General features: G+C 44.8%; 1 protein-coding gene across 4 annotated transcripts in view; it reads right to left on the minus strand.

Moving 5' to 3' along the window:
- Positions 1-25211, minus strand: part of LOC118502679 (maternal protein pumilio) — a 156775-nt gene that overhangs the window by 13878 nt on the left and 117686 nt on the right. For all 4 annotated transcript variants that reach the window (XM_036035184.1, XM_036035186.1, XM_036035187.1 and 1 more), the window contains 2 exons: positions 6713-7063; positions 258-468 (listed from right to left, as the gene is read on the minus strand). In XM_036035184.1, the coding sequence (XP_035891077.1) occupies positions 258-468; positions 6713-7063 (562 nt within the window). The remainder of the gene's footprint in view (positions 1-257; positions 469-6712; positions 7064-25211) is intronic.

The raw sequence follows: 25211 nt of genomic DNA on the forward strand, positions 1-25211 counted from the left end.
TATACATCCATACAACAATATTACACATATGGCTATCCGGAGCCTGTTCGATTTTTTGATTCTGCATTTCCATCTTGAAAATGTCCTATTTAACATATTTACATCGCAAACGATTCCTTTTTCGTTATCTCACTTATTGCATTGAGAAAAAGTCGACTGCTCAACAGTTTAAAATTGAAATTTACAACTCGAAACCGTAAACGTATTACATCCCCCGGTGATATGGGGGATGAATGGGTCTTCAGCTATGTACATACCTCCTACGTTGGATCCGTTCTGGGCCGAGTAGACGTTCTGCTGGGCGGTCTGTGGCTGCGGAGGATAGATCGGGGGCGCCTGGGGTGCCCGTGGACCGGCCGCACCCGGCGGCACCAGAACCGGCGGGGCCGGACTGACGAGCCGCATCGGCGTTCCGGTGCGTGGTCCCATCACCAGCGAACCGCTCTGGTCGTAATAGGCCGATATCACCTGCAGAAGCCGATCGTAGGTTGGAGCGATCGTTTGGTTTTATACAGGGTAGAGTAGTGGCATTGTTGGTTTTTAGTTTTGGCGTCGTGTCGTCGGTTGCAGGGATTTTTGTTTGATGACGTTTGTACACACAATAAAGACGCACACAGATACACGCGATAGGGGTTGTCACATAAGGGATTTTTATCATACACAACACGATGTAACACGGCGATAAAAAGAAACAAAAAAAAATGCATGAAGGAAAGAGAGAAAAGAGAGAGAGAAAAAGAATAGGAAAAATGTACAATTCGGTATTATATATAGAGAGATATATGTGTTATATTAGATATAGTAAATATAACTAGCAGCGTTTCACATTATTTTGCGTTGGTCGACGTTACTGTCATGCTGATCTTAATTCACAGACAAAGTAGGATATAAAAACGATCGCTATAATTGAATATTTACGAATGATATATACATGACTTACTAAAGTATATAAATGAATTAGATAGAAAAAATAAAACAACATACAAAAAACAAAAACTTGGATTTTTTTCATAATAAAATAACATTAAAGATAGTCTAGTACTGACACGAAATATTTAAATAAATTACAAAATTCGGGTTCTGTTATTCGGAGAACCCTTCCGCACGCGTGACGAAAGAACACTAATCAACGCGCAAATGGTCAAACATTAACAATAAGAACTTGTTATCGATTTTACGTCCGCCGTTAGCTATTCATCTCTATCCACCGAAAAAAAACATCAATCGAGCAAAGGCAACTTTGTTTATTTGAGCGAGTGTAAGCTGATGTAGCGAAAACTAACAATAGCGTCGTCAATTTGTGTAATCTTGTCCGGGGGGAAAGAAAAGAAAAAAAAAGGTGGTAACCTTTTTTCAGAGGTAATAATTATCCTGGTACCCAGAGCCCAACACACCCTGGGCCCTCCTCCCTCCCTTCCAAATCCATTCGATCTAAAAATGAGAAAATTAATGTTTCATGATCCTCGCCATCAAAAGGGGTGGTTCTAATGCTCATGGTTGGGTGTGTGTGTGTGTGTGTGTGTTAGAATCTTGCATGATTTTTTTCGTTTTTGGAAGCATGAAAAAAGGAAGCCACTATCTATATATCAATATGCAGGACCCGAGGTTTCCTCCGGCCACCTAGCACGGCAGGTCTTCGGGCACGCGCTCTCGAGAATGTCTAGTGCTTGCAGGCGAGAGGTGGTCTTGGATCCAGCAATTTAGGATTGGATAGGAGGACTTGGGGTAAGGGTTCGGTGGTCGGGTTCATTAAAGTCGACACGCGAACCAAATCCCAATCCCGGCTGCCACCCGACTGTGGCTGTGTGATAGATTTTTCCATATATACAAATACGAGAAAGAAAAAAAGAAACCCCTGAGCACTTGAGCTGAAGTCAGGTGAAAAGGGGTCATAGAGTAGTAGTGAAGATATACACAGAGCCGCGCGAGTGTTGTATCATCGGCTCTTTCGACGATCTTGTCTAGGCCCGGGGCTTCTGCACCCGATATGGTAATTGACTTACACGATACCAGGAAAACGGACGGGACGACGGTTTCCGGTATCCTGACGAAGGGTGAAGAGTAACATTCCATTCCTTCGCTTCATTCTTTCATTCCCGGCACTCGGCAGACTGAAAGAACGAACGGGAAAAATCCGCGGTTCTATTCGCGTCGCTAGCTTTTTTTTTCTCTTTAAAGCGCACCACAGAAAAGATCGCTGATTGCACGCGAATTGCTAGCGAAATTGCAATTACCAGGCGTAGTCCGTCGCGGGTGATAATGAACCAACCATTGTTGCAGTGGAATCTCGGCTTATGCACGAAGTACCGAAGGATACGATGACACAACCGTAACAGGGAGAGAGCTGTTGAGTGAGCAAGGGCGGTGCGGGCTATCGGATAAAATGTAACGTAAAATTATAATGAACTTGCTGCCCCTCCACTCTTCTCAGAGGATTCCGCCTTTCGGGACGCTCCCATATCTTTGGGTCCGGACATAAAATTTATCGTCACAACAAAGTGTAATAGAATTAAGAAGAGTCGTGCACAAGACCGTTGCCAACTCTATCGCGATCGAAACAGAAATCGATATCTGGAGGTAATTATGACTCAAGCGGGGACTTCATTTATTTTACAGACTCTCAATAGGACATCATTTTGGAAAGTAATGTCATAACGAACTTGTATAACTCTGTCCAAAACTGTAACAAGGTGTGCAAAAAAAAAAACCGGTATGTTAGAGGAGTTCAACCTGGTCGGCAGGTTTGATTTCCAACCTTCAAGAGAACTACAACTATCATCCCAACACTGGGCTTGTTCACCGGCCATAAGTCGAGTCCCAGTGAACTAGAAAGAGAGAGAGTGGTTTGAACAGGGAACAAGTTTTTCCTCTCGGACAAGGTCTGTGTAATAGGTGGCCCACTATCACGAAACACACCCAGGTGAAAATCGCGGGTGAACCAGTTACACACCTCACTTACTACTTTCGCTAGATTAGGTTTTATGGCATTTGTGCGCCATCAACCGCAGGACATCAGGTGTTGATGTGCGGGGAATTACTACAGTAGCAGCAGAAGAAATACTCAACGGACGGTTCGATCGATCGACTACCGCCTCGAAGCCACCATATTTCCCTCATCTCCCCAGGCAACTCCTAGTATGTTAATTGATGACAGCAATAATATCCAGCATACCGTACCAGAGTCTAACATCCAAAAGCGCCAGCAGTCAAAAATAATCCGGTCAAGAATGTGCGGGTGCGCTACCGTTTCTGAGAATATGTGTTTTCGGTGCGTTTAGCATTTAAGGTGACGATCTATGACCCTCGTCAGGCCCGCAGGGCACCGGCAAAACGTTGGCAGGGCGCGCTTTTGCGTCGCGCTTTCACTTTTAATTTGTCCCCGCCGGCGTTGATGGATTTGCCAATAAGAATTAAATTACAACAATCCCTAGGAGGAGACAGCTAGGAGAGCGCAGGGCGAGAGTGTGTGTACAGCGTCGCCGGTACATTACGGACAGCCACCAATATCAAGTTAACACGCAGGCTGGCAGCCAGCAAGCAACTTTTTTTTTGGAATTTTCTCTGGCCGGTCATTTATTGGGTTCGTCTAGCGCTGCGACATGCGACGCAAAACGTCATCGATTTAGCTGGTGAATGACCCACCCTGGTCCCTGGCGCTGTGAACAGGACAACCAAGAACACTATGGCGAACATTTTGGAGTACGAGAGCAGATTTGCCATGGTCCAATACCAATGTCCAGAGTCACGGTAATAGAGCAACAAAAAGGTACTTGTAGCGCACAGCAGTGACGTGACCGGGACACACTATTTTGACACGCTTTCACTGTATAACTACCCTCCCAATAGGGGTTGTGCACATGCGGGTTTTTTTTCGGGTGGAAAATGTGTCAATGAATAATCATCACACTTCAACTTCAGCAAGTTGAACTGCGTTGAACTTCCCGCCTCCCGATCTCCACCCCCTTGGGATTGAGGAGAAAACTCCGAAAGAAAAATGGCTAATAATAAGCACAAAAAGGGGAAGAAAGAAAGCGGCGTTGAAGCAAATTCCTGACCATGACCATCGCCGTGCAGAGATAGCCCGACCAGACCAGGGTCACGGGATGATACATAATGGTTGTCGTCTTTACGTTTCGCTGCACCAACTCTCTTCCACTCTACTACCTCTGTAACTTGGTAAACTCCACACAACTCGATGACACGACCATTACACCATCGCCGTTGCAAGAGAGTTCGTGACCGTGATGACGTGATGACCAAAAACCGGCTTTTCTTTCGATAGAGATACTTCTCCAACGAAAACTAGTTCCAGCTTTCTTTTCAAACCGCTCCAGCGGCTAGATATTCATTGGATTGGATGATTGGTTTAGACTGGAATAATCTTGCTCAACTTCAAAAGTCCTCAACTAAATAAAACAGAAGCTGACCAACCATTTTCCTTTAAGCAAATTAAATCATCCGGTGGACGAAAGTTTTCCCGACCTTCACCGGGCGGTGTTCGGGACATTATGTACAACTTCTTGCCCAGTCCGCGCGCATGGTGAATGACCGTGACGACGACGCTCCGTCCCCCAAAAGCATGACCCATGGATTATGTGTGTACGTGGCGGTGTGGACGGCTCCGCTTTTAATGTCGTGTACGGTCAGGGTAATTTTTCGCTGCAGACTGCAACCGGCTAGCTCGGGAAGGGATGGAGACTTCCTGCGGGGAGTGACCAGACCCGGGTTGCCGAGTAATAGAGTTCGACGGAGCGAGACAGCTCTGGAGACGACGACGTGTTACTTTATTAATGCTCGCGTGCAGAGACTTGCGTCTGGGAGTGAGTTTTCACACACAATCTTCCAAACACGAGGATCCGGCCAGAGGCTAGTGGTTGCGCTGTGTGTTTGCATCTACAACAACCCGATTCCGTTCAGGGCGGGTGGTATTGTGTTAATGAATCATTAATACCAATTAGCTGCAGCTACTAGGCGAACAGGGTGGAGGACTCATTTCGCTCGCTTTAGAGCACGGTTGGCTGGGCGAACAGATTGACTTTCCGGAGAGGTTGGGACGAGATTTACCTTTTGCAGGTGCAGCAGCATAATCACGTTAGGGTTGGCGTAAACTATTCATTAATAAATACACCAGCTAACTTCTTCAACCCGGATCGTGCGGTTGCAGTAAAAATGGGTACGCAAGCCCGTCAGCAGCAGCAGAAGGTTTGGAAGTTCGAGTCGGTGTACGGAGCACCAGTCAGCAGGGAATAATGCTTGAGTGAATGGGGGCATGAAGAAATCGCTGCCAATGTTGCAGAGCGCAGCAGGAAGGAAGGAAGGAAGGAACTCGAAATGCAAGTTTCGCAAACTAAGATTGTACATCAAGTCGGTGCCGTCGGCATCCGGCGAGATGTTGTTGTACCTGATGCAATGCACCGTTGCGCGAACTCAACACCGGAAGCGAATCTCAGCTACTTAGTGTGTAAAGTTAAACAAACATCGTTCCTATTGATGTTGAAAACTTAATAAAGCACTAATGCTCAGGATTCACAGAGCTGTCAAATTTCAAATATCCAATCAGTACTCAAAAAATTCATAGAACACACTTCTGCTGGTTGGTTGGTGAACAGCAAGTGAAACTTCATCACGATCGTAATTAAACATCGTTCAGAAATACATATTCGTGGAAGTGTTGATAGAATTTTTTGGCCAAGATGAAAATAAGCTCCGCCGCACTGACTCACACCGGAAGTTATAGCAAAGTTGGAATGAGGACACAGAGAGCGAGAGAGCGCACCGACTATTCACCACGGGGGAAAAAAATTGGCGAACAGATGAAAAGCTTGGAAAACCACATCGAACCTGCCCATCAGGACCACCGATTCTGGAGGTCGGTGGTGGGCGTCGGTCGCTCGGTAGACTTAATCCAATTACTAAGTTGTAATTATTTTACCCATTGCGGTGTGATGCTGTGACGCCGCCGCCCTGACCTGTCAAATATTCGCGGAAGACAGGGGGCAGGCACAGCTCGGGAAGCCCCCGAACTAAACTTTACCGGGCAAAAATTCTTTTTACCAATAGGGGGATGTTTTTAAGAGGGTTGTCTTGTTGGCGCGGGAGGGGGGGGGGGGGGGTGTGATGCTGTCCGACCGAAAAGTTCATCGTTCCCATTTTGCTTTATTAACGATCCTCCCGCTTCCACAACTCTATCTCGATCTTCGGGTTTTTGGTGTAAGCGAGGTTCCTGATGTGAAGTAGTGAGCGCAAAAAAAATCCCATAACGAATCTCAGATTATCTTCGGTTATTGCTCAATTTTTGTAGTAGAATTGAGATTAAGATTTAGGTCCGCCAATAACTACATACTTTAAGATAATGAAATGTCTTTTCGTTTGTCAGAGAACGTCCGTTGCTAGTTTTCGATTGAAAGTTGCTTTGCGTCTTGATGTTTTCTTGAGGATAGATTCTTGAAAATACTTTTTAATTAAGCTAAATTAATGCAAAAGTTAATAGAGATAAATCGATGCTCGTGTGCCAAGAATTTACATATAAAACAAAGATACGAAGGTCCTTCTAACTGTTGTAGGCAGAACTTGCATTAAAGGATCAACATGAAAAGGGTATAGGTTTTGTACGCTATCGAACTTAATTTAACCTAATTGAGGTCTCACTCACTGGTTTCCACCAGTTGGAAACCGTTGCTCTAGCCGTTCCTTCCAAGAAACCACCGCTTACCTGGTAAGGCTGATTTTCGGCACCCTGTTGCGAAGGGGTAAGCGGCCGCCTAGGTTGCGTCTGCTGCTGCGGAATGGCCAGATTGGCCGGATACACGCTCCACGGTGCCGGTGCATAGTACTGCGGTACACCGGCCGCTATGAGGGCTCCCATGTACTGGGACGGATCCTGTCCCGGGTTGATGACGTACGGGGGCGCTTGCTGAGCTGCGTACGCCGCATTGTGCTGCAGGAACTGCTGCTGTTGGGCGGCCGAAAGCGAGAGGGCCGACTGGGGCAGTGGCTGACCGTTCGGTGCACCTGGGACGGCCGAGTTCGCTGCCGTCAGTCCTGGATTCGAGCGGAAAAGTTGCTGCAAGTGAGAAGAAAGAAAAACGGCCAACATAAATATTTGATGCTATACACCATAAAACTATGATTATACTTTCTTTTTTGTCTAAACCCCCCAAAAACTTTCAGAGAAAAAAACGAGAACGGAAAACGGGGGATAGAAAAACACACACACACACACAATTTGATTTGAACACAAATGGTTAATTTATCATCTTTTCGGGAGAAGCGGACCATGAGCAGCTGCTGGGTGATGTTTTTCTGTCTCAGGCAGCGGAAACTGCTTGTTTAATCCCTTTTTACGTAAGTTTGTTTTCCGACTTATCTCAACATTGGGAAAAAGGAAATAGCCACACGGACGTTTTGCTAGTAGTTTTTCGCTTAACCCATCCGCGTACCGCCACATTACACCCTGACGTCTTCAGGTCTTCCTTACGAAACCCTTCCGAAAGCAGGAGCAATGGTTGAAGCGCAAAAAAAGTTTGTGTTTCCATTAGCAATATTTGTAAAAAAAGGACGCAAAAAAGGGAAAATATTAAGCGAAGAAGAAAATAGAATGAAATACCCCCCCGTCCCAACAAGCTTCCCAACTTCCAGAGTCCTGATAAGTCTAACCACAAACCGAGAGAGAGTGAGTGGAAGGATCGCGCTTGGTGCGCTCCGGTTCCGATAGAATTACGAGCCAGCGATACCAAAACTAACCATGGCTGGCAGAAAAACAAACCTCTCCCCTCCCCGGAACGACCTCGAACCTCTCATATCGCCAACGTCGGCGAGCGGGAAGCTCTTCCCTTGGTTTTCCCATTTGTTTGAGTGGGTTGGAAAAATTTATGAACGACACTGGCAACACACCGATGATTCGCCCGGCAACCTATCCCCATTGTTAACGAACCAGGGCAATGGTCAGCCGGGCTGTAGTTGATGAGGCTGTTTTGTTATCTCGGTTGGCCTCCCTCCCCCCCCCCCCCCCCCAAATGCTGGACGCTAATTTTCACAACAAAACTAGTCTCTCTTTTTTCCTCCTACTCCAAACAAACAATGATATGCCAGAATTGGAAGGACATAAGAAGGTCCTAGTAAATGGACATTAAATAAAGCATCAGGCAAAAAACAAAATGGTGGAGATATGCTAGACGATTCGGCGGCAAGGAATATAGGATACATTTGTGGGAAAATGGTCGGTATGTCACAACAGCGGGTAACGGATAGTTGACAGGACACCACTGTTGCGGAAAACAAAGCCAAACCAGCAGCATTGTTATGCTGTCCGTTTCGAGTTCCACAGATGTCAAGCTTTATGCACTGTGAAACTGAAGAAGCCTCTTCAGCGAGGCCTTGGATTTTCGGTGAAAAGAGATTCTGATTGGTTCCCCCGTAATGAAAGGTCCTCCCTTCTGTCAACTGGGATTTTGACATAATCAAACAAAATCGTAAGCCGCAAAGCTGTCCATTGCTGGGTATACTGGCTGGCCGGTGACGTTTTTCACCGAATGAAAAGAGACACCACCAGGGGCCAGGTTCCCCGTTCCGAGATTCTGTGTACAGTAGGTCAACTTCAGGCCGGGCAGAGCATTATCCCTGTCGCGAATCTATCATCGAGTGGGCATCGGGTGTAAACCATTCGACACACTAATTAGCTATCGATTCGGGAAAAGGCGCTTCGACGGGTTACGGAGAAATCGCAGTAGTCCGGTAACTTCGGAGAGCGAAACCCGGCGAACAGGTCAAACAAATTAAACCACAGTGACAGGTCGTGGAAGGCAAATGGTCTTCGCGATGTAGTAATAACTATGGCAAAGTTTGATCTATTTACTGGAAAGCGTTTCCACCGGGAATTGCCTTGTGTATAGGATCGTTTCCGTTTGATCGCTTTTGACATTGGATTTTCTGCGTACTTCTCGCACCTGGATCACAACCATGGAAGTGATTCGTGTGGGTTAATTAGCTTAACCGAAAACTCTCGTTTACATACATGTTTGTGCAATTGCATTCTGGCGGTCAGGTTGATTGCGCTAGCTACCAGCTACTACTGCAGGGCTTCCACAGCTCGGGAATTGACCAAAACCCCACTCGCCATTGTGAAATGATCCATAACCAACAAGTGATTTAGTAATGGTGGTACTGCCGCAGAAATGTAATCAATTCGAGCGCGGAAGTGCAATCATACCCCTGCATACGCACATTCCTGGTTAGCTCGGAGATTGTTTTTGGTGTGATGAGATGCACATGAAATTAACACACACGCCCAGTCAAAAACCAAGCGTTGAAAGGTGAGAAGCCAACAGGGGGGGCGACGGCGACACATGAGAGACTCCCGTTGCATTCACCCCCGAAAGCTCTTAATTATAGGCGTCCGAAGTTGGATTCCCCCTATCACTTTCTCATACACATCCGGTGTCGGATTTTTCGCCCTCTCTCGCTCTTTCTCTCTCTACCAAATATGTATCTTTTTCCATCACACACACGAGGGATTATATGTTGCGATATCGATCAATTAATTTCACTTAATAATGAGTTTATTTGCGCGAATCGAGGACATTCCCGGTGTTGCGGTTGGCGCACAACAGCGGACAGTCTCATCAACAATGTTTACCTTTAACTTGGCCCAAAAATGTTGCAATTACTCGACTCCAAGAGCAAACAGTCCACGGCAATAAACCAGTAAATCAGCGTGTTTTAAATAAATAATTAACCAGCATGACTTCAAGAATTTCTGGAATGATATTTTTTTAAACATTGAAGTCTCGGAAGGCTAGGTAAGAGAGGGCTTTACTAAGTCTTGATTAGGATCAATTTTAATTCTGATCAGAATCTAGACATTCCTTATCAAGATCAAGAGATTTTCCAACGTCTAATGGCTGGGATTAGACAGGATATTCAAAACATCCAAAACAAACTACAGTATGCCAACTTTTGCAAGCAGATTTGCTTTACTCTAGATAGCCTCCCAAACTGGCGAAGTTAAAGCTCTGAAGTGTGATATCGCAAGAAGACGAAGACGTCCCTTTGCTTGATAAGGCTCTGCATACGCAGGTCACATGAGGAACTTTGACACATACACATGTGTTTGCTGTAGGAGTGAATGTGTTTTTCTCTTGTGTGAGCTCTACATTATTTCCAGTTCCATGCACACGTCCGGATCAGATATGCTACTGCAATCAAATGCCAAACACGAGGACTAACGAGCGGAATCGTCGTGAAAGGGACAAAAAGGATACATTGTTGAGGGCAACGTTGCAGTTGCTGGGTGGAAATCAAATCAATGTTTGAGGTGGGTCGTTGGATCCCGTTTGCTTGTGGTTGCTGTGCTAAGCATCAACAATCAAATCATCGGGGTGGTGGCTTTCTTTCCTTCTTTTCGTTTTTTGATACCGGGACCTTGAGAGAGAGTGTCTAACTTATTCTGCGAAAATTGCTTTGCTGTGGTTAGGCTCTGGTTGGAATATGGGTGGATTAGAGTGAAAACTTCAAGATATGGTGACAATATGCTGCTCCTGCTGCCTGATATCTACCGTGAAACATTCCCTTATACTTCGTAGCACTCTCCTCCGGTCATGACAGTTCTTTTCTTTTGGCGTTTTATCAAGACGAATGATTTCATGGCAGGGTGGTGTCAGCATTATCACACCATCGTCAGGAGGTCGTCTTCCGGCGACACAATGTATAGTGCGCAAATCGCACTATTGCAGAGAATGAGCGAAACGCATAAAAATCATCCAATAAAATGCACTAACACCACACAACCCAATATCCACTAATGGTCCGAATGGATTCATCGAACATTCCATCTCGCTGTGCGCGTCTGGTGAACGGCTGCCAACCAACTGCAGAAGGTAACAAAAAAAACCTACCCCAAAAATGTTTAATCAGCATCTTACATCTTGAAGATCAACCTATCGCATCCTGGCACTACAAAAAAGGGAGTTTAAAAATTAACTTTCTCTGGAAAATGTCTTCATAACGCATCTGTGTGGGTCGCTTCTCGATGTCGCCGTTTGATGCGGCCCATTACCACGGGCAGGAGACACACCTGTGGAGCGTAAACGTGGGCAGCAGTGAAAGGGAAACTGCGAAAGGCCGCGATGACGATGATGATGTCATGATGGGTTTATGAGGATAACTTTTGGCACGTCGCCTTTTTTCGCAGTTTCGGTGGGCACAATATATCCACTCCCTTTTTGACGTTCGGCTCTAGCGAGGAGCTGAAGACTCCGGCCGTTAAATATTGCATACAATTATCGACATTGATTGAGCTTTAAAACAATAAACGGTTAGGCCCTCCCGTATAAAGGCAGGATCTCTCCTCAGATAGGGACTTGAAAAAAAATGGCAGAAACGAATCTTTATTGAAGATTGCGCAACTGAAGACGGCACCACACAGCATTAACCGTTAATATTATAAGGTTTGGTTTAAAAACAATCCAATTGAAGCTACTTTAAACTGACTACTTCTCTTACCCAAATATCCCATTCGTAGTTGCACTCACGGAGATTTTAATCCCAAAACCTTGATTAACAATAGCTTCTGGATAAGCTTTGTCGGATGCTCGATTCCTAGAATCAGCAAAATTCTACCACAGAATGCATCTCACTATCTACAAAAAAAAGGCACTCGAATCGAACAGAAGCTGCAGGAGATGGCACTTCCAGGATTAGTGAAGATTGCAGCTTTTAACCACCGAACTGTCGAAACCGGTAGCATAAGTCGTCTTTAATCCCCCGGGTATTACCGGGTGCTTTATTTCAAGTGGCCAGTTAGTGGCAAGCCGTTTCGACCGAAAAATTCGACGTTCGGTTCGTGGTAATAGTGCGTCCATTATGCCATCCTTTTCCGTGCAAACATTATCGAACGCACAGAGCACTGGCTTAGAACACACCGATACGTCGTCGTACGTTGAATGTGCGGTTTCGTTCGGTAATGGCATCCCTGGATGTTTCCGGTGAATGGCTAGACGACTGTTCCTCCTCTCGTACGATACGTGGTGTGCTTGATGGCGATGGAAAATTTAAAATGGCAGACGCGATCACGCTAGTGCTAACGGAGGTAGCATCCTTCGCGCATGGAGGAAATCATAATTTCCACAGTGCTCGATGTTCGGTGCTTAGAGATAAGCGTTTCGTGAAGTGGCATTTTGAAAAAGGGATCAAAGCTCCAACGTGAAGATTCAGGATGCACATTCGACGCATATTTTGCCAAGATTTGAACCGGAAAGGCTAGATTGTCCGCTTAATTACGACTGGAATATAAGCCGTTTAGGTCACTCGGTTAAAGGCATATATCCGAGTAAATTACACAATTCATGCCCTAAGATATCAATTCAGATTTTTTATAATAAAATCTAATAGCTCATCATCTATCCAAAACTTGTGCAAAATTCGACCAGTGTTAAAAAATCTTCATTAGGAATCGCGATTTCCTAGGGTATTTATTCTACAAAAACAAATCTTGTTGTGCGTATCTGGCAATTTTCGACAATTTTCATGACCTTCGGCAACAAACAGTAAAATACGGATCATCTTCCACACCAGCTTCAGACGACCTTGGAGGAACGAAAAAGGTGAAGACTAAGTTAGGTAACATCACGCACTTACGCATCCTATCTTCTCTGGACCTATACAGAAGAACTCGTCTGGGTTCTTGCATATGGAAGGCAGCATAACACGTTTCGCATAAACACACCAGCAAAACACGTTTGTTAATGCTACATCTTGGGATATCTGGCAAAGAATTGTCTGAAAATTGATTAAAGCAGATGAATGATGAAACATTCACGAGAACTCTGCTTTCTAAGGAGCAAACGCGTGGGTACACAGGTAGATTTTAATATCTATAATATCTCTAAGCTGGATCAACATCAGAAGATGTGTTTACAATGATGGAACCGCAAAAATGGCCTGCCAGACCTCAGATAATTTCTCTTTGCGAAAGTCTCCAGTTCCGGCGCATCTATTAATAAACGGTATCTTTGCAAACATCAGTACATCAGTGGGAAAAGTACGAGACGAGATGGCTCACAACGGATGCTATAAATCCTCTATCGCAATGATAAATATTTCGAAACGAGCTCAACCCACTATTCAATGTCGTGTAACGTGTTTTCTAATGTTCCTCCCTTTGCGTTCTATCTCCATTCTGATCGTGGTTACACTAAACATTCAATAGAGTTTTCTTGGTCCCTCTTTCTTATTGACTGGGAGTGCTCCACAGAAAGAAAAAGGTACAAGCGTACACCTCCGGAAAGTACTTGGTGGAGGAATTTCTTTGCCCCGGCACACGATAAGGATTCCACCGGCAGAAATGGTGAAGGATACGCCTCAATTGCATAATATAAAATACCATCATAATCGTTTAGCGTCAGCATCGACCGGGCCCGCTGTCACTTGCAGGGAACGCTGGAAAAGGGACCCCACCCTGCTATACAGCATTGGTGGCCCATAGCTCTAAGAACGATGATGGAAACCTAGCAGAGGAATTCGGTTTTGCGTAAGTCTCTGCTACCAACATCTGGGACACACGACTGAACCGATCGACCGACCGGGGGTGGCCTGGCTGGGTATTCTTTGGTGGTTGTGATGATATCAATAGCACGAAAAAAAGAGGCGAAGAATCCCCCCCGATACGCCCCTTATACGGAAATGATAACGAAGGGCAAAATAAAACCAGCTGCTAGGGCAAGGACACCGACAAGCCTTTGCCTATCATCACCGTCATTTTGCAGAGCGACGAGACTTTTACGCATTTCGGCAGTGGCGGCGGCTTACATAAATGCGAGGATTTTCCGGTTTCTTTTCGCCCAGGATTCCTGGAGACTCTTGGTGATGGCTAAACGCCACGGGCCACCATTTATTGATCATCCTCCTCCGTTTTTTTTTCTTGATCACGGAACGGAATCGTGCGATTGACAGTTATCGAGAGACGATGACTAAGCGCGATTAGGAGCCGCTGTGTACGTAATCCGATTGCCGATAATCGTCGCTGACAGACGGTTGACATATGAGGGAGGATGATCGAAAGCAAGTAACACACACACACAGAGCACGCACACAGGATGGTTATTGGGCATTCTAAACGTTTGAACGACCCAAAACCACCCGAGGAGATTTGAATTTTCCAGTTTCATCGCCGAAGGAGAAGGATGCAGCATGATTTATTTCGGACCATCGGAGTCCGTTTTAAACCACAGCACAGCATGGAGCTCGTCCTAGCGGGCCGGCCTGCCAGTAGCATTATTATCTAATCAATCAATCATTTGGGCAAACTACAATACCAATCGTAATCAATTCCACTTTGATAAAGCTGGTGGATAATAAGATTGACATTTAGTGCCGCAATGCTTAAACATGTATGAAATTAGGGCTAATCGCATTTAATGATTCAAATTTATTAACATTGTTAAAATAATTCGAGAAAAACTGGAGTTAAATGGAGAGTTAGGGAACTCTGAGAGTAATGAGGGTTTTTTTTAAATAAAAATAATTATAGAAAATGGAATTTAACAAAGTATTTAAAAAAAATACGCCCGCGTGGTTTATCATTTTCGGCATAAATTATTTTTCCATTCACTTATTTCTCATTTTATCTCCAAGAAACTACGCACAAAATAACAGGACCGACCATACTCATTATTGATTATTATCACTAGTGGACGACATCTTCCAGCAATCTGTGCATTTGCTTCTCACAAGGAACATACCCAAAATTTGAAGTCACACGGTCCTCGGCGACAAATGTGGAGCTCCTACACCCCGGGAGGTTTCGGTCAAACAATTTTCAATCTTCGCCCAACTTCAATTGCCGTTATGTGGTAGTGAGCAAACGGTATATAATTACCGAGACCGAGCTCTCAGAAAGCAGTGCAGACCCCCGCTTGTGTCGATCGCACACACTAGGCCAATCAATTGCACAACGCTGCCGATCGTCACGCCACACCAAAACCAAGAAGTGCAACAAAATTGATGCAACGGTAACATGCCAGAGAGGAGGAGCGGACTGTGTTCGTGGTCGCGTGGACACGAAAAGCTTCCGCCACAAAAGCGAACGGCCGGAGGAAGAGATGCGATAAACAACCCGAGAAGCGAGAACGTTAGAGAAGTGTGCATCGAGAAGCAATGCAAAAAGGGGGTAGGTAGACACAATGCATAAAGAGCGCACCCAAACCCGTGGCAGAACGAACCAAAGCCGAAAAGTGCAGGGCAGGAAAAGCATGCGAAAATGGCACACAAAAGGCAAGGAAGGACAGTGTGTAACGCGAAGCGTTTGATGATATACATTCCCGATTGCAGGCGATATTGCCGGAGGAGAGAAGCAAATATGTAACCCGATCGGTGGTAAATTGACTTCCCTACCCGCCGGATCTACTTTTCACCCCCTCCCCTCGTTGATGCCAACCACCACCACCAAAGGGAAGGGAATAACGGTTGTTGTGTTTTGGGGAAATCTCTTTTCAACCTTTCTCCGACGAAGTCGGCACAACATCATCAAAACAGTGCACGCACACAAACACACCTGTGGCATTGGTGAGAATGCGGAAACCCCGACCGAAACAGGAAAACCAAAGCCGACGAGGAGAGAGAGATAGTTTGCCTCCATTTTTGGTTAGAGAAGAAGAAAGACTGGCGGCCTCTGTAATATTACATTCGTCTTTTAATTCGAGCTTCGTCTTTTGTAACACACATTTCGTCGGTTGCATCTTTCGGTGTGCCGTACACATATATAGCAAGCTCTCTCGGTGCGAGCAGAGGGTCGATGACCGGCTGCAGCCAGCTGCACAACAACAACCGAATGTGAGGGTAGGAAAAAGCTCTTCCAGGTGTGTTTGAAGCACAGCATGACGATGGCGGCGAAGTTGTACATACTCTCGGGACAAAATTGGGGACATACTTTGGGGGGGATGGGGGGAGGAGCACCAAAGTGGAACATAAAAATCGTGAGAACCACACATAACGGGATCACCTCGGTGGTGCCACACAAATAGATGGGCAGAGTAAATTATGCATCGTTGCGGTGTACATATGCAGGTCGAAATTCTGAAAGTCAGAACCATTTTTGAAACGAGCGTTAGATGGGCGTTCTCTTGCAGACAAAGTACGCAAACAAAGTAAGGAAGATCTGAAGTTGCGAAGTTGAGAGAAATTGTTTTCTTAAAAATCCAAATCCAAAATTAAATTGGGTTTATTTGATTTCCCGAACTCAATAAAAGAGAGATTAGCGAGCGTTCCTCGGACATCATCCTGGTGAGTGTTTGAAGTATATTTCCAATCGTGACATCAAATCGAATAAAAGGAGCTCTGTTTCGTGAACTCTACACTAACAAAACATCGATTTCTGGTAGTTGATAAATAATTCAAAGCTTCATCGAAAAGCTACTGAATTTCAAATCCCGATGACCAACCAGACGGGTCGTGGGTCGACCACATTCGATCGCTTCCATCGTTTCCTGAGCTTATTTTTAACCTAGACGACGTCATCAGTCAATATTCTACGTTTCGTAGAATCGTATCAAACTACTGATACCGAAGCTGTAATTCTGTCTTTTAATAAACTCTTTCGTGTGCAATTACTTTATAGAATTATAATTATTCCAGTACTGATTTCATTCTAAGGTTATGTCTAACGAAAATTCAAGCTCGGCAGCGAACCAGACAGCCAACTCCAAACAAAAAAGCAATCAAAGTTTAAGGATCAAGAAGCTAATAAATCGGATTAATGGGAAGCCCACATCCGGAGCGAGTAGCAGTCGAGCGCTGTTTCGCACAACAAAAAAATGGCGTCGTCGCTGATGACATAAAAACATGAAAGAAATACCCCGAGGATATAGGTAGGACACGGAGGACAACGACAACGGGCATCATGTACAGTGAGTTGTTTCGTGATGGATAATGCACACAGATCCGAAACACATCCTGGCATCCGCGTACACCTCCAATGACGTCGACAGGTGTTGTGCTCCACGGCTTGCACCTTAGGTGGGATCTTCTTGTCAATGCCCACGCATTAGATGTTTTTTTTTTCGTGCTCGGGTTCTTGCTCCCGGGTACTTGTTCAAATATCAAACCGCGGGCGAATATTTCTATTCAATATTCATCATGCGGGTGGTGTTGTGTACTTACTTAATCGTCCGAAGGCCATAAGCCGTAATATCCTTCGAAGCGAGAGATTCGAGAAGGATGATGTTTATTTAATTAGACGAAGCTCAACTTGGTGTCTTTTAGACCTTTTCGCGGCGCCTAATGTCTAATGTCAATATCGCAGGGTGTCGCATCTTCTTAGCCACTTGTTTAAAAGAAAGTTAAGAACTATACTAACCTCTATAGACTGGAAGCATTTTTTTTTAACTAAATCAACATCAATATCTCAATCTTTTAGTTGGATGTAAAATTAATCCACTATTTTTTCTAATAAACGACACCACCAAGATTAATTATTACGCCATCGAACCTTTGGAATTTTAATCGTCTTCATTATCACCCTCACTACCGAACTACACATTAATGGTGTAATGGTGCAAGTAACTCTCACCGGGCAGCATGCCCCCATAAAGGACCAAAATCCAACATCCATCCTCGGTTGGGCACCATATCAGGGGGCCGTTAAAAGAACCATAGGCGTCTTGACGAAGTAGCAGCAGTAGCAGGGACCTAAATATGCACATATTAAATGGCAGAATAATCCCGTCCGATCTTAATGATCCTCCAATGCAAAGTAGCAGGCACGGCATACGGCCCACAGCAACAGCACACATAAAATGCTTAATCTCAGAATTCTTCGGCCAAGAGGTGGGCCTTGATGTGCTTTCTTTATTCCATTTTCTTCGAGAGATTTTTCTTCTCTTTAGCAGTCGCGTGTTGCTGCATGCGTTTGCTTTTCTTTTTTCTCTCACTCTCTCTCTCTCTCTAGATTATAATCCTTGCGTTGTTTGTGTGGCGCCCGATTCGATTATTTGAATAGAACATCGATTAGGACATTCAAATTCTGAATAGACCAACAAAATCCTAACCAGCAAGTGGAAGGAGGGACGGCGAGCATGCAGAGTGGTGAGTGATTTTGAATATATATAAATCCCTCCAATGCTTCACAAAGTTCGGCGTTGGATTATCCTTCCCAACGTGCGACGCCACGTTCATTAATGCAGTACACGCTGGTGTGTGGGAAGGAAGCGAGGTGAGTGCTACTAAATCGAATTTGAATGATTTTTCCAGATATTGATCGATCGGTAAAGCACGCACACACACACAAACACACGCAGAAAAACTCGCATACAAATTGGACGATTCTGTGTACCCGTAAAAAGCCCTACACTGCCGTACATTACATGAGCAGCAACACCAGGCAAAAAGGGCACACATTTCTCTTGGCTCATTTTCCTTCCATCTTCATGCGGATGCGGATACGAGCTCGAGTGAGAGAGAGTGTATAGAGGGCTTTTTCACAACGGAAACATTTTTAGATCGCCATTAAGAAGCAACGGACCAAATCAATGTTGCGCGCCATCCATCGCTGAGATATTGGGCGTGAGGAAATGAATTTAATGAGGAAGGGATTTATTAACGCACAGCCGGCTCCAAACAAAATAAAAGGACGTGCCGAAGGGTACGACCGAGCGCTGCTGTTTCTTCGTCGTGTCCTCGGGATGTTTTTGGGGAGGAGGCTTATTAAATCGAGCACCACCTGAAGTGAGCTGGACATCTTTCGTCCCAGGTACCTTACCTAACCAGCTAGCAACACCTGGAGCAGTCGTAAATTGAGGTAAAAAACATCAATAAAAGATTTCACCTTTTACCGAAAGTACCGGAATATACCTTTTCGAAGGATTCGCCGAATAGGACCGATGGATGAGTGTGTGTGCCGCCTGGTGCCTGTGTGCGGACACCCAATCACTGGTTTACCGATTTATGGGTGCATTTTTATTTTTAGGCAAAGTACCACACCATTGGTGTGGTGACCAGCGCAGACCACCAGACAATCCCATTCCATTCTTCACCTTGCTTTGTAAAACTCCCAAAACCCAAGACTCTTGATACTGGAATACCGCCGGAGAACCATTTCACCTGCCTATAAGGCCGGGGCTCTAAAGATTTTGGAGCGGGATTATAACCTAACCCTAAAAAACGAAACTATGTTTGTTGTGTAGTGGTTTTTTTGTTATCAAAACCGGACCATCAAAACTGACGCCCCAAGATTGGTGGGGTACTTTCGTCCATAAGGCCCTCGGGTGGTGGTGTGCGCACCTATTATGTGGCGTGTGTATGAATAATGAAGCTAGTGTTTTATATTCGTCCATAGCACATTCATCAAGAGTGAGCGATAAAACTGGCAAGTTTAGCGCACTTGAAGGGCGGAAGGACTGCAAGGGCGCACGTTAGCGGTAAGATTAATGATAAGTATTTTGGAGCTTTGCGGGCATTGCTTACCCCGATTGCTAACATTCCTCCCACAGTGCCACGTGAGAAGAAGACGTGGAAATTATTTACAGCAAACGATACTATTAACCATGCGCCTGTCTACGTATGGATTCAATAGGTCACACTGTTTTGGGGTAGTATTATTTGGAATATAAACCGACGAAGGAAGTATCGATATTGGCCACCACTTGCTACCATGGAGGCTACACACACCATACAAACACAGCCTTCTGCCATTTCTTAATGACGTAACTCGATACGACCACATTTATGAGGCAAAGCTATATTTAAAACAGGGGAAAAAAGGATGCCAAATCGGGGATACCGATGCTGTGTGCCACGCAGAATTTGCTGGTACGGGTTTAAAATTACTCTTTCAAGTGTCGTGTTTGTTTTTCAAGATTCATTAAAATGTAATAACAACACCAACAGCACCAACAAGAACAACTGTGCGCCACCATCATATACACGTGGTGTGGTTGTACATTAAGAAAATTCTTGCTTACCACTGTTGCGACGTCAGCGAGACCCCAAGACAAGGGAAAGCGAAAGAGCAGGATAAATAGCTAGGTGACACTTTACTGCCACGGGGAGAATTTTAATTATGCTCAAATGACCACCATCACCACCAACCGCCATGGCGTTTCGCACCGTACACAGGCGTCGCCGATGGTACAATACACCAACGTCCATTACTACACCTCCTGGGGGTCGTCCAGAAGATTTGTCTCTCACGACGACTAGAAACCGTTGACCACCGTCGGGTACGATATGGAATAGGAATATTTGCGCCGACGGGAGCCAGGTAAGCAGGAAAATATAAATTCCAATCATACTTCCTCTTTTACCCGTGGCATGATACCCAGCGAACGTGGAGACTTCGGCTAGAGACATACTGGTGGATCTGGCCCGCCACCTAGTGCTATAGCTACCGCAGCTCTAACCTACCAAGACTGATGTCGTATACATTCATTGAGATTCGTGGACATCTTAAATAGAATTGCAAAACTACCGTTTCTTGACGATGACGCAGAAATTACTTCTCGTTTCCACTAATGCCACAGCGATTTCCTTATATTTCTATTTTGATGAGCTAGAAGTACTGATGTTAAGAAACTAACCATTCACAATCACCTGTTGCCACCGGGACTCTCTACAGAGAGACATCTTCGACATCTTGGTAGTTAATGGTGGAGTTCCTCATCGAGAAATCAATTCCTCTCGGGAACAACAAAATTCGATCAAAACCAATAAATGTTGTATTGACTGCCCATGCAGGCTCGATTAAACGCCGCAGTGATAAACTGATTTATGAGATCACCTGAAGCGATAAACTTTGGTCCCAAAGGGTGCGTCCTTACAACTGCCACTGATAGGTTGATGCGTTCGAAGAAAGATCCAGAACGAAGCGTGGAAGCAACATCCGCACACACACACAAATGGATCAATAAATATTTATAAACGAAAACTAACACACGTGTGTCTTCTGTAGGGTGATGAAAATGGATGGTGTTTTTCAAGTAACGCGGTCGACCATAACCTCCAAAACATAGCCGCTTTTCGGGCTGATCGAATTCTGATGCAAATGGATGGCGAAGTCGGTAGTTATCGCATCTGTAAAAACCATTTTCAAATCATTTGGTTAGGTAGAAATGAGCTCTAGAATACCTCCCAATAAGTTCCGCAATTTGATAATTCAGAAAATATTCCAAACGCTTCGAAATCCTGTAAATTCCATTCGTCTCCACAACAAAACAACACTTCCAAGAGCTTCAGGAATGGATGAAGCGTTGTCAGCCATAGACATTCAATCCATCATCGGGAAGTAATCAAACTAAATGCGTCACTTGTGTTACGCTTTGTTTCTGGTGGAGAAGCATTAGGCGGGACTGGAGGACCGGAGAGTACCAAGCGCAACATCCATTATGGGGAACAAAAAAGCCCCGCACTCGGTATCATTACGTTCCACAAAATTATGCCGAGATTAAAGAATGTTTTACAACAGAAAATGTCTGCTATGTCTGCGGAAGCTGCGTAGCGCTTTATTGAATGAAGAATTTGCAGATATTCAAGGCACCAAACAGGAGTTGCCTGAGGGTTTATGGAAAGAAGAATGACACGCCCAGTAAAAAAAAGCAAGATAAAGATATTTAAAGTAAATTTTCTAAGCACCGTGCAACTTTTGCAGACGAAACATTCCAACATCACTTTGGCTGACAGTTTAAAGAGGTAAGAAAAAGCCCACAGTCTGATACAACATGATGGAATATCGCGAGATACTAGGAAAGCAAAAGGGAATTGACTTCCGAAAAGTAATTGACACTTGGGTTAGGCAAACATTTACCCTTCGCTACGCGCTTATTTATGCTGAAGATGGTTGAAGTTGAAGTTTGTTGATACGTGACGTTATTAGGTGATAATTACAAATAGCGCACGAGGGTACACGAGCTCTCCAAAAAGGTAAATCTCCAGTCCTTGAAGATATTTTTTTTGACCACCTTATCAACGAAGTTCACCAGAGTAATCTTTTTTGATGATTTTAATACCTTTCCTCATTAAATGGCAGCCAGCACGCACTAATCTCTTAAAGCTATTAGATTCTTGGAGGGCGCAGCGTGGACCTGGTTCCTCGAATCATCGATAACGAAAACAACCAAATGCGCAATAATAAGGGTACTTGTTTGTTAATTAATTTCCCTGAAATTGTTAATCCCTGGCGTAAAATACGGATTTCGCAGCAGAGATTGTAGTACAGTACTACTACAGGAAGGGCTCTCATCACACTGAGAGATGCCCGAACGATGTACAAAAAAAAAAAACAGGGAACCATTTCTGTCAGGCAAACCATTCAAAATGGATCAAATTCCAAGGGCAGACAAGATTCATTATATCGATAATTATCCCAAAACTTTGAAAGTGTTTTCCCCCGTTGCTCAAATATGCCGGGTGCGTGTGTGAGTGTGTGTGTGTGTGTGAAGTTGTTGAGTTTTCGCGCCCAAGAAGGACGACCAACTTTTCACATAATAGGAGTTTTCACCGTAACGCCTCATTTACATTATCGCTCGTACGATGAGTTGGTGAAATACCGAGCATCCCTGGAGCATGGGATGAGAATATATCCAAAAATGTTTGAGGACTTCTACTGCTGGTGCTGGCGATGGTGGTGATGATGCGTATGAGACCGTTCACGGCAACGCTTTGGGGAGCTGCCATGTTTTACACAATTAATTCATGTGTTACATGGAATTGGTTCACTGTTTCTGACATATTGTAAACATACAAGTTAAGCGAACACTATGTTACAGTTAATCTTCCAGGTTTAGCACGGTTGTACGTACCACGTGTTCGTCACGCTCGTAGAATCTTCCCTTTATCCAACACATTACGTCTAATCCGTCGTTTCATTCGGTACACCAACACCGCTAGAGTTGTACATCACGGGTTCTCGCAAAGAAATTGATCGATGGACGTAAACTCCGATACTGGGACATACATCCCGCGCTGACTCGCGCAATAATTGTAAACAAGTAAAGATCGTTTGTGTGCGGTGTGATCGAATTACAAACAGCATCTTCCATTGCATGAGAATTTTCCGATGAGATGTAGGCTATAAGTCATAACAAACTGCTGGAAGAAATTTAAGAAACTCCCAGCATTGTTTGTTTCCACTGCCTTCGCAATCGTTTGCTTACATTTGTCACGTTTTCTTGAACAACGTTCCCAAAACTACTTCTATTTTAGCACTGAAAACAAACCTTAACGTGCGGGGCTGTCGTCCCGTTCCGATTAAAGCTGTCCAAAAATAGGTTGGTTCACGTTGTTGTGCGGCAAAAAACCTCTTTCTTTCCGAGCGAAAATGACAGTACTGGCCGGAGAGGTTCAAGCCCCGGAGGCTAGGATCGTTGGACAGAAATAACAGTTTCATTTATCAAAAATGTGCATACCATTTCAAAGAGACAAAGCTCTGTTGCCGCCCGAGGGGACACAGCAAAGGAAATACAGACGAAGTAACTTCGAAAGCATAGTTCCAATCTTCAAGTCCAGCAATTCTTTGACTTCTCTCGCTTTATCGCTCGAAGGACAGAAGGAACGGTTAGTAATTTAAAAATAGTTTGCAGTACCTCTCATCCCCCGTCGTGTGGAGATGAGCAGATGAGTAGTGGATTTTCGGAAGCGAGTACTAAGAAAAGTATGCACAACATTCCAAACCAGCGTCATCACAGCCAACGTTTGACGCAATAGCGCCAACATTGAGAGCATCATGAAAAAAAAAACACACGATGTCCTCCAAAAAAAAGGCGAACGCCCGGTACAAGATGTCAACGGTGTCTGTCACACAAGGCTCATCCCATTATCCTTCGAGTGGGTGCTGACGGTCGACAACAAAATATTGCAGCCGGGTGAGGCATGGACCATCGACAACCGGGGGACAAACGACATTCTACAAAATACTGAAGAATTGGTCACTGACGAAAAACTGTCAACAGTCAACAGTGTTGAGCGCTCGCTGGTGACAACGAATCATCAAATGTCAAACATTGATAAGCAGCACAGCCAGCGCGGCATACATTGTGCTGCAAGGAAACAATCCACACTGGACGTGCTAACGATGTGCGGCCACGATAAGGACACAGGCGGCCGAAATAGAGGCGGTGAATATTGGGACAGGTACAGCATTCGTTAGGCTGTTATTTTGAGCGTGCCTAACGGTGGAGTCAAACCGTTTTATTCACATGGTCGAACTTTGACAAAAACCATTTCGATCGAATTTTATTAAGATTGATAGAGGTTAAGAGAGAAGATCTAAATTAACGGCGAAGGCCTGGTGCCGCCTGGCTGGATGTCCTTCCAAGGGTACACGGCTCGATACTTTATACATAAATAATGTACCATGGTCTCCGCTCTTACAGGTCGAACTTTGTCTCGGAGTGCTGCTTAAAGCCCAAAAAACCTATCGGGTTCAGGACAAAGGGATACTCTCCAACAAATCTCGGCACGTTCTTCGGTAAAACACATTAGCACCAGCTTTTCAACTAGAAAAGGGTTGGCTTCACACTGAATGGTTTGAAGGACTCCTCCTCCTCCATAGTCTGCAGCTGTTGTGCCGGGTGTGCCATTTTCCATGAATGTATAAAATGTTCACCCAGGTTTAACATACCCTCAGGACCCGTCTACCTCCCCATGTTCTCCCTGTGCACGCTCCAAAAGTCTAGAGGCTCAGTTTAAAATGTCAATAAAAGAATCTCCTGTTGCACGAATTTATTGCTCAATAAAGCGAACGGCGCGTCGCAGTCCTCGAGCGAATTATGTCTCCCATTTCAACCCGGCGTATTTGCCGGCTTAAGGATACGTCCTTCAACCACCAGCGAAATGTAACACAAGTTAATGCGCCTTTTCAGTTAATGAACTTCAACGTAATCGGTTTTCAATTTTCAACGTCATTGTGCACGAGTGTGAGTGTATGTGTCTCACGGAATCTCGAGGAACTCGGTACATAATATCCTCCCTTGAAGCTAGCTGGTACGTAATGAACGAGGAAAAGCGCGACTTCCGATCGTTTGCAGGTTTGCTGGCAAAGAAATGCTGCTTTCCGTTCACCCGTTCCCACAGGAAAGCGCAGAAAATCAATACTCATTAGATTCAATACATTTTCCACGCTGATCTCGTGCGCAGACAAACACACACGCGCGTACAATCGCCTTTTTGCTGCCACTTTTCATCGGGAGTTGATGTGTTTCCTCACGAGGAAAATCCTGAAATTGCTTCTT

This window comes from Anopheles stephensi, chromosome 2 (assembly GCF_013141755.1).
Source record: "Anopheles stephensi strain Indian chromosome 2, UCI_ANSTEP_V1.0, whole genome shotgun sequence".
NCBI classification, from domain to species: domain Eukaryota; kingdom Metazoa; phylum Arthropoda; class Insecta; order Diptera; family Culicidae; genus Anopheles; species Anopheles stephensi.